General features: G+C 35.0%; 2 protein-coding genes across 3 annotated transcripts; both read right to left on the reverse strand.

Annotated features, from left to right (window-relative positions):
* Positions 1–240: 240 nt before the first annotated feature.
* LOC106389449 (L-ascorbate peroxidase 3) lies at positions 241–2,882 on the reverse strand. 2 transcript variants are annotated; one of them, XM_022699723.2, is made up of 11 exons: positions 2,567–2,828; positions 2,366–2,490; positions 2,245–2,266; positions 2,121–2,167; positions 1,913–1,962; positions 1,439–1,504; positions 1,309–1,357; positions 1,029–1,111; positions 849–928; positions 651–756; positions 241–553 (listed from the first exon to the last, which is right to left on the reverse strand). In XM_022699723.2, exons 1-11 carry the CDS (start codon positions 2,788–2,790, stop codon positions 359–361), a joined length of 1,047 nt encoding a protein of 348 aa, XP_022555444.2. In that variant the 5' UTR covers positions 2,791–2,828; the 3' UTR covers positions 241–358. The 2 variants fall into 2 exon arrangements, with proteins under 2 accessions (XP_022555444.2, XP_013685161.1); XM_013829707.3 differs by lacking the exons at positions 2,121–2,167; positions 2,245–2,266 and having other exon boundaries at positions 2,567–2,882.
* On the reverse strand, positions 2,688–8,122 carry LOC106385885 (beta-galactosidase 13-like). The gene is made up of 18 exons (XM_013825788.3): positions 7,840–8,122; positions 7,667–7,762; positions 7,467–7,579; positions 7,305–7,371; positions 7,121–7,213; positions 6,893–7,036; positions 6,713–6,807; positions 6,514–6,619; positions 6,357–6,441; positions 6,135–6,253; positions 5,855–6,022; positions 5,569–5,753; positions 5,362–5,468; positions 5,180–5,289; positions 4,973–5,083; positions 4,803–4,907; positions 4,199–4,693; positions 2,688–4,111 (listed from the first exon to the last, which is right to left on the reverse strand). The coding sequence occupies exons 1-18, from the start codon at positions 8,053–8,055 to the stop codon at positions 3,977–3,979; spliced, it is 2,550 nt and encodes an 849-aa protein (XP_013681242.2). The 5' UTR covers positions 8,056–8,122; the 3' UTR covers positions 2,688–3,976.
* Between the last annotated feature and the right edge of the window lie 1,030 nt (positions 8,123–9,152).

Here is a 9,152-nt window from a genome sequence, read left to right on the forward strand (position 1 = left end):
TTGTTCATATTAAATTATGCTTTTCTGAAACAAGGTGAACAATGGTCACCTTGATTCCAAAACTTAGCTCTATTAAAAATTAGATATATCCGGTTAGGATCTGAAACCTTTTGTTACAAATCCTAAGCTTTTTGTGCAGTGTACTAATCCTAAGTAGATTTGGTTTAACGATTGTTTTTCCTAAAATAGAAAACCTGAACCAAAACTTGAATGGAACACCTCGATCATAAAGACATAAACTGATCAATGTGTGATCTTATTGCAGAAATATAAGAATCTATCAGTACATATTATCTTTTTTAAATGCATGCTTACAAACCAGAGAGAAGAGAAGGGGGATGCGTTCTTTCTATTTCATCTACTTCATCTTTCTGCGAATTTCATATAAGTAGCTAAAGGCCACAACAGCAGCAGCCACCGCGACTCCGACTGCAGTATGTGCCAGTGCGGTGCAGTCTGTTATCGCCATAGTGACTGTAGACGTTGGTGTGAATCCAAGTTCTGAAAGTTTCTTGTGTGACTCTGCATAGTCTCTGAAGAATACATCTTCGTCCTGTTGGGAAGAATTGGGAAGAAGAGTTACAAACTTCAACAAACAAAATGGCTGACAAAAAGAGAAATCAAGATGGCACAATGAAGATATAACATACCTTTGCGTAAAGCTCAACATATTGACGGAACTCCGGGGCTTCCAACAAAGACTTGTCCGTTGAAAGTTTCAGCAAGCCATCTGATTCATCTTCTTTCAGCAATTCCCTGGTGCCAACAATGATCATGGTTTAAACAAACCACTAACCATAATTACTAGTTGTTGTTCCCAAATGTCACAGGAATTTAAAGAATCTTACACAAAGTATGAGTTATCAAACTTGAGAGGATCTTGAGTCCATTGTCCGTCAAAACCTGATCTCTCTGGATGAGCCATTCCCTAATCATCGGAATCTTATTTTTTGTAAACTCTATACACAAATTATTATTTTATATTTAATACCAAATGACTAATATGAATTGTGCAACAAAGAATTTACCAGAGTATGTGCCCCTGACAGTGCCACAATATCTTTGTCAGACAGTCCCATCCGGTGGAAGACATCTTTCAGATGTTTGGAACCTACATGCAAATTAACAAGACATAACTTCATATTTAAATCCTCATTCAGGAAATAATACAATTCCAACAGATAAAGTATATTGTATATTTGGGTAAAACCATGACACTCCAGATATTCCATGCGTTCATCCACCATTTTACTTATTTGCTACACAAACACAAAGCTTGTGATTATTAGCATATAACTTTCATCCTACCTTGATTAGCATCAGGAAGTCTTCCTTCGTCCGTGCATGCATTTGAATCCTATAAGAAAGAAACATAAAGCTAATATTGTTATATTGCTTTTTGGAAGTAAGATGTTATTAATTGCTGAGAGAATGTTACTTTTCTGCCGGGAACAAAACTGATGTCAGGTCCACCAGTCACTTCAACTGCTACCACACCAGCAAGCTGAAATTGGCATAATCAAATTCATGGGAAAATGAATGAGCAAAACATTCTTTCTATTAGATAATATTGGCCCTGGTTGTGTAGTTTTGCTGGTTGTGTACTTTTGTTCTGAGCATTCACTTTATGGTTGCAATTGTAAAAGCCAGAAACACACAAAAAGACAAAATAAGCCGAAATAATTTCAGTACAAGTAATTCTCAGTTCCCCTGTTTCTATACCCAAAGAACTGCACGACAACTGAAACAAATATATCTAACAAACTAACACACTTAAATCAAGGTTATAAAGGCAACTAATAAAAAGTCTTGTAGCCTTTACTGACCAAAAAGGGATACTGATTTTACTTCAGAGTCTTAATTGTAATGATAATATCATCATTGACGTTCAAGCAACATTCGTTTTAGTTACCTGGTACAGGTCCGCATAACTGATCTTGGGATGCTTCGTTTTCACGTCCTCTGAAATATCAAATAATCAACATTAAAATTCAAAATAAGCAGTAAGAATATTTTAAAAAATGATTCAAGTCATAAGACAACAAAAATACACCCCACATGAGTACAAGGTAAAGGTTTCCTAAATTGATGAGCATAAAAGACACTCTAAAAATTTAAACCTGTGATTTCTCTTCTTTTCTTTTTTTTTTTTGTTTTGTTCAACAACCTGTGATTTCTCATAATCAATACTAATAGAACTATCTCATCACAAGTACAAGTAAATCCAGGTGAAACATAGCCAACCATCTCAAAGTATGTGTATAACCTATAAAGATATCATAACCCATATCAAACACAATCAATCAATAAACCTCAAAATCGAATCGTTAATCCATATATAAAGAAGGTAAAAAGGAAAACGCACCACAGAGATCAAGCGCTATCTTCAAACCGCTGTTGGCACCATGACTATACTCTGCTTCGTTCCTAATGGAGCCATTAGGTCCACCGGTCTTGGATTCAGCATCATAGGTTCCAGCATCATGCCACCTTTTCACAAACCAGACGAGACCGAAATCGCACATGCAGTACACAAAAAATTCAAACGACAAAAACAGAAACTTACGCCAAACGGAGCATGATCGGAGCGCAGTTCTTCTTGGCGATGAGAGCACGGAGTTCACGGCGAGCCTTGTCGATTTCCTTGAGGTACTCCGCGTCAACGATGAGTGCCGCCATTGTTATTCTTAAGTCTTTTTTGAGAGAGAGAGAGAGAGATGAAGATATATAAGAAACAATATATGGTTCAAAGGAAGATAATGTAATCAAATCTTGTTTTTTAGTTAACATTGAAGTTTGAGCCAAAGAGATAAAACCACCCAATGGGGAAATGGGCTTAAAAGAAAAGATGGATCGGTGTCAGTGATCTTCTGTTCTCTGCAGTATCTATTTCCCCGCCTAATAAGAGTATTATAATCTGCATGTTGTTTTTCTATCGTCTAAACGGCATGAGAGTTGATACATATTTATAAAACGGCAAGCATGTTTTTGTATTAAGAAACATTTCTTTCTTTATAATCCATCTATGGCTTCAATTGGTAACCGTTAAATTCAGTGGAAAAGTGAATAATGCAATGAACAAATATTCAGTCGAGAAAATAAAAAAGCATATCTAGATGAACCTGTGTTCATTAATTCCATTCTTCGTAGAAACTAAAGAGATTTGTTTTTCTTAATTTTTTCATTCATAAGAAAATGAGAAGAATAAAGTGGGACTCATAAATCTATAACTAACAAAATATTTAACAAAAATGGCATAAAATTTGAGGAATGAAAAATTTACCATCTAAATTGTGGTCACCAATTGAGGCCTAAGAAATTCTAGTTTACGTTTGCAAAATACTAATTTCCGAAAACCCAAAAATTGTAAATTATAAGATTGGTGTTAGACATTTAAGAGGTGTATTCAACTAAGAATTTGAGGTGCTTTGTATTAAAATGACAAATTTACTGTTGTTCAAACTTGGATTTAAAAAAAAAATACTTTAAAATCTAATATTACTGAACTTGTTGTTTCATAAAACACTTTAAAATCTAGTGTTATTGAAAATAATTTAAGCTAGAGATGTCAGAGTGATTTAAATGTTTTTAGAATTGGTCAAAAATAATAAAAATATTTTTAGAGTGTTTAAAAGGAGTTTAAGTTATAAAAATAAAAACACAAATTTCATATTTTTAGTTTTTAGCTAAGATTCTAGCGTTGTTTAACAAAAATCACGCGAATTCTCGTAAACTCAATAAAAATCATATCACTTTTTTTTTTCAATAGCAAGAAGTCCATTTCATTTAACAATCAGTCTTCTTCGCTACACTCTACCAAATTTAGTTATAGTTTATAAGGAATAATTTCAAAATTCGTTACATCTTATAATATACGTTTTAATTAATAAATTCAAAAATGGAACAACAAAATAGTTTTTGTATCTACACAACATGAAATACAAAACAGTTCAGCGAAGCAAGTAAAGATATATACTTAGTTCTTCTTTGGACGGCCACACTTGACTTGCACAGCAAGCGTCTTCACAACTTTGGGACATGAATCCTTTTTATCTTCCTGGAAGGTGCTCTTGTTAACCGGAATCACACATTCTGCTTTACCCAAACAATACTGCAGCAACAAAGAAAACCAGTCCCAGTTACTTTTGTAGCAAGAAACATTATTTACAAAAACTATCGCCAGTTCATATTTTCTTACCTTCTCGACGACTTGTTTAGTGACAGGAGCATGGCAAGATCCCCGGGTGAAGTTTCCACAAATCCCATCAGGGTTTCCGAAGCTAGCAAATTCAACTGCGGAGATCTTCTTAGTGCCGGAACATTTGAGATTAGCCGTGAGCTGCACGTCATCAGTGATGGCCTGGACATTATCATTCTTCCTAGTCCAGTGTCGGACACTAGGAGTGAATTCTTCTCCGATGTAAGAACACACAGTGTCTCTATTGACGATGACAAAATCGATAAGCTCTGGCTTCACATTTGGTTCTTCCTCGAATATAACCAGAAGATTTTTCTTGGGCTTCAAGAAAGACCTAGGGATATGATACTCGATTTGTGTTGACTGGCCTAAAGGAGATAAAAACGACATCCAATATCGACCAACACCTTCTCCGTTAACCCAAATCAAACCCTTTCCCATTCCATTCATCCTAATTGCTGCAGGGCTTAGGCTTTCTGGCGCATCAAAGTATGTCTGCAACATATATTTCAAATATTGTTCATTAGATCATTTAAATTATCTCTATTATATGATGGCTGATGATCAAATATATCTTTTTCTGAAAAGGTTTTAGTAACTCCACCTGGTACCATGTAAGTCCTGGTGCTTTTCCTGAGAATTTCTCCCACTTAACCTTCTTCAATCCTTTCTCGGTGTGAATATCGAGCTTTTCGCCTTCCATACCCACCTACAGATTTGGAAAACCAGATCAAAATCGGCTCAGCGGTTGAGAAAGTAAGATTCATGACAAACCTTGTTTCCCCATTTGCTTTTCTCAGTGAGATCCATTGGTCCAGAGCTCAACCCTGAGATGGAAACACTACGTGGACCTGTGAATCTATGCTCCAGATAAGACCCACTGTCCTGTGGACACACAAGAAAATCATAGATGATATCATCATTAAACTTGAATGTTTTTGTTACTACATAATTTTTTGTAAGAAAATATATGTTTCATACTGGAAATCCTGTTAAAACCCCTAGCATGGTAAGGTGGTTATCTCCTTCTTTTAGTGCAACCGGCTTCTGAAAGACGAAACTCTTCTCATCATGGCTACCATGTCCGTTTCCTGAAAAAAAATTCATTAATTATTCCAGTTCTCTAATCATAAAATCTAAATGTTGTAAATTCTCAATATTACCAAGGTATTCTCCATTGAGCCAGACATGCAACGCGTGGCCAAGACTAGCAACCCTCACAGTAGGCTTGCCTCCTTTCTTCTTAAAGTCACTGTCATCTATCTTGAAGCTATAATATAGAAAATTAATCAGATAAAGTTCTTACGTTTCTTTTTGATGTTTTTTTCTTAAAAATTTGATACATAAAATAAATCCATTCGTACGCTTACTTTGTTGTGTACCATCCGTAATCAGACTCGTCTTTGGCCAAGCCATAGAGCTCAACAGGGACATAAGAATCACCTTTAAGCTCCTGTGGAACGGTCTCGGTGAACACTTTGAAATCAAACTTCTTATTTGCCTTATTTGCCTTCTTTGACTTCATATAGTTCCTTGCAGTGTGATGAGAGACAATCTTGAAACATAAAGCAACAAAAAAAAATGTAATTAAAGAATCTTTTATTTCTCTTAGTAATTACTTGATTTGCAACAAGATTTTTGATTTATCATCATCACCTCTCCGGTGCTATACACAACAGTTTTGCAGTCAGGGAGAATACTGATGGAACGAGGCGGTATAACGTATTCCTTGCCCCTGAATTTGATTATTTCTGCAGATTCTGTGTTATTGTTAGCTAGAAACGCTGCACAAACTTTAGTTCCAGGCTGCTCGTAGTATCTTATCTGCAATTACAACAATACATATCAAAATCAAGAAATTGAGCATTTCTATTTATTCTGTTAGAAAGATTTCAAATGTTTGGATTTATCGATGCATATATATAGATGCAGTTACCTCTGTGTCTTTGCCAGGCTTCTCAGTTCGAGATTGGCCCCAGAGAAGTGCCTTCTTGCACAAGTTAAGTGCGTTGTGAAGATGTTTTAGATGACCGTACTTAGGCTCCTTTTCCAATCCTATGTGTGTAACAAAAAGGCACACGAGAAAAATACATTAATCATCAACTAGATTTTATTAATAAAAAAAAACATCTGCTACTTGTGTTTTTTTTTATTTTACCGTATTCATCAAGAGGTGCATCATCATAGTAACGAGTGGTTACATAATGAGCAGAGGTTCTTCCAAAGTTAGTACCTCCATGATACTACAAGAAAACAAACAATTTGATAACGTTCTTCAAACATATAAATGGGGTTTATACAGTATTTTTATCTACCATGTAGTAGTTAACATGGCTTCCATTCTTGGAAAAGAACCGGGCTACAGAAAAGGCGATATCTTCTACAGATCGTTGCACCGGAGGATCGCCATAAACACGGAACCTACAATCAATGTACACGAATAATTTCAAGTTTGACCTCATTGTCTTTTGTTTCTAGTTGATGCTAATTAAGGAGCTCAAGTGAAGAACTCACTGAGTAGTCCAATTCTCTGTCCATAAAGATGGCTTGTGGTCTCTGTTGGGACCAGGGAATGTATCACCACAATGTCTTCCATTACAGGCGTTGATCTATTAAAATATTAAAGTTCTTGATGTTAAATTCTACGATTACCTTGTTATAATTATCAAGTAATGTGATAGAAAGATGACTTACCATAGGATCAGGAGCATCATTTTGCTTACACATAACCCATGGGATCCCCAAATTCATAGAATGTACCAATTTAGATGCCCACTTAATGTAGTTTGATCCATCGTTTTTATATGCACGTTGAACCGCACTATACTCATTCTCTATCTGCATCCAGTTTTCAGTTTACAAAGTTTTCAATAGTTCCAAATTCATATATAACTAAAAATATATTTTTGGGGTAAATGATACCTGTCCTAATATGATGGGGCCTCCTTGTGGAGCAAAAAGCTTCTCCTCCTTCATCATATCAAGTATCACCCTAACATACCTCTCTGTATGTTCCTGCAGTTTCATCAAATTATTGTAAACCTTTTGATTCTATTATCACACTCATATAAACATATCATACATGCACATGTACAAATAAAAATACCTTGAATGGTTTATTGTCTGTACGGAAGAAGATCCCGGGAATTTCTCTAAGCCAGTAAGGAAGTCCTCTGATGTTTAATCACAACCATAACCATGAAACATGTCACATAACAACTCAAAACACCAAAACCACTATGAATAAGAAGAGAGTCAAAGAAATTACCCGTGAGTCCATTCAGCCTGAATGAATGGTCCAAGTCTCAAGGTTACGTACATACCATTCTTCTCAATCAATTTTATAAACTTCACCAAATCGGCTCTACCCGAAAAATTGAACTGTCCCAACAAAAAGAAACAAATAACCTCAAAACAATGATGTAAGTTTTCTTATTAATTTTTCTGATATATTCGCTAAGAAATTACCTTCCCCTGTTCAAGCTCATGAAAATTCCAAAAAACATATGTTTGAATCGTGTTCAAACCACCTTGTTTTGCTCTCTTAATAATCTTGGGCCACATCTAAAACAAAACATTCTGGCCAGGTAAGTACAAAATTAAAATAAAAGTTTTACAGAAATGATTTACGAATGATTTACATCAGGAGTGCTACGAGGATAATGTATGGAGCCAGAGTAAAGCAATTCTCTTTTTCCATTGATGATCAAAGACGTTCCATCATAAGTTACTTCTTTCTTCGTGTTCTTCGAGGTTGTCTTCTCCTCGTCCTTGCTTGAGAGAGCTCCAGGAAAGCAGAGGAGAACAACGAGAATGGCTAGTAAAAGCCACGGATGATTAGAAGAATGTATTCTCATTTGACTATCTTCTTTGTCTTCTTTTTCTTTTTTTTCTTGGGACAATGAAATAAGGTTTGTTATAAAGAACTCTCCTTTTTATTTCCTAATTTTCTCCTTTCATTTTGTTTTCTTTGTTACGTTGAAGTTTCTAATTTTAACGTTTTTTGTTTGGAGAGCCTAACTTGGCGGGTATACACACAAACACTTCTCTCACCATCAAGAAGGAAGAAAAAATGTGAGCCAATGCTTATGTTGAGGAAATGCTTAAAACTTTGTTCATGGAGAACCATTGATTGTTGTTTTCATTATATAAAATTATCTGAGGTGGAGTCTCTAATCAAATCATTTGTCAAAAGTATATGATACACATATGCATGATCTATCAATATAAATACTCTTTGCACCGAACTGTTTGGAGAATATATATATGACATAAAAAGTGAAGATAAACAAAAACGAAATCACCAGTATATATGACAAAAAAAGTTCAAAAAGGCAGATAGATAGAATCCGAGCTGAAAAGAGCATATAGATAAAACCTACAAGGATTGAGATAGTACCAACCAATAGACTAGGTTTTGTACTAACTCTCAAAGCGCTAGGATTTGCTTACTGACCAGCAAGGGCGAAGCCAAGTAGTAGATACCCACTGAATTTTCATTTTTGATTATTTTTATAAAGTAAAATTAGAGAAATTATTAGATAAAATGGAATTTCATTATTATTGCACCCACAATGAAATATAAGTCTAGCTTCGCCCATGCTGACCAGCCCTACTCATTGAGGGGAACATGATGAGCTGAAGAGGGCTGTGATCTCTGGTAGGTGTGGGCATTTTGGTTATTTTCTCAGTTTGGTTCGAGTTCGGTTTAAATTTGTTAGTTCGGTTCTAGTATTTTCCCAACTGAAGTAAACAATAGTTAGTTTGGTTCGGTTCGGTTTATATTCGGTTCGGTTTGTATTCGGTTCGGTTTGTTTTTTGGATTGGTTTAATTGAGTTCTTTTTAGTTTAATTTTTTAAGAGAAATTATGTTTTAAAAAATAAATTATGTAAACATAAATTATGTAAACTAAATTCAATATAAAACTGAAACAAAAACCTTTAAAAAAGTCAC

The sequence above is a fragment of the Brassica napus genome, chromosome C3 (assembly GCF_020379485.1).
Source record: "Brassica napus cultivar Da-Ae chromosome C3, Da-Ae, whole genome shotgun sequence".
In the NCBI taxonomy this organism is placed as follows: Eukaryota; Viridiplantae; Streptophyta; class Magnoliopsida; order Brassicales; family Brassicaceae; genus Brassica; species Brassica napus.

Excerpts from the sequence above, each read along its gene's own strand:
- LOC106389449 (XM_022699723.2), bottom strand. The coding sequence starts at position 2,790 with ATGTTAACTAAAAAACAAGATTTGATTACATTATCTTCCTTTGAACCA. Across the intron at positions 2,491-2,566 it reads CCGATCATGCTCCGTTTGGC|GTGGCATGATGCTGGAACCT; the intron begins GTAAGTTTCTGT and ends GTTTGTGAAAAG. Across the intron at positions 2,168-2,244 it reads TATACACATACTTTGAGATG|GTTGTTGAACAAAACAAAAA; the intron begins GTTGGCTATGTT and ends GAGAAATCACAG.
- LOC106385885 (XM_013825788.3), bottom strand. The coding sequence starts at position 8,055 with ATGAGAATACATTCTTCTAATCATCCGTGGCTTTTACTAGCCATTCTC. Across the intron at positions 7,214-7,304 it reads CAGACAATAAACCATTCAAG|GAACATACAGAGAGGTATGT; the intron begins GTATTTTTATTT and ends ATGAAACTGCAG. Across the intron at positions 5,754-5,854 it reads TTGTGTATAGCACCGGAGAG|ATTGTCTCTCATCACACTGC; the intron begins GTGATGATGATA and ends TTATGTTTCAAG.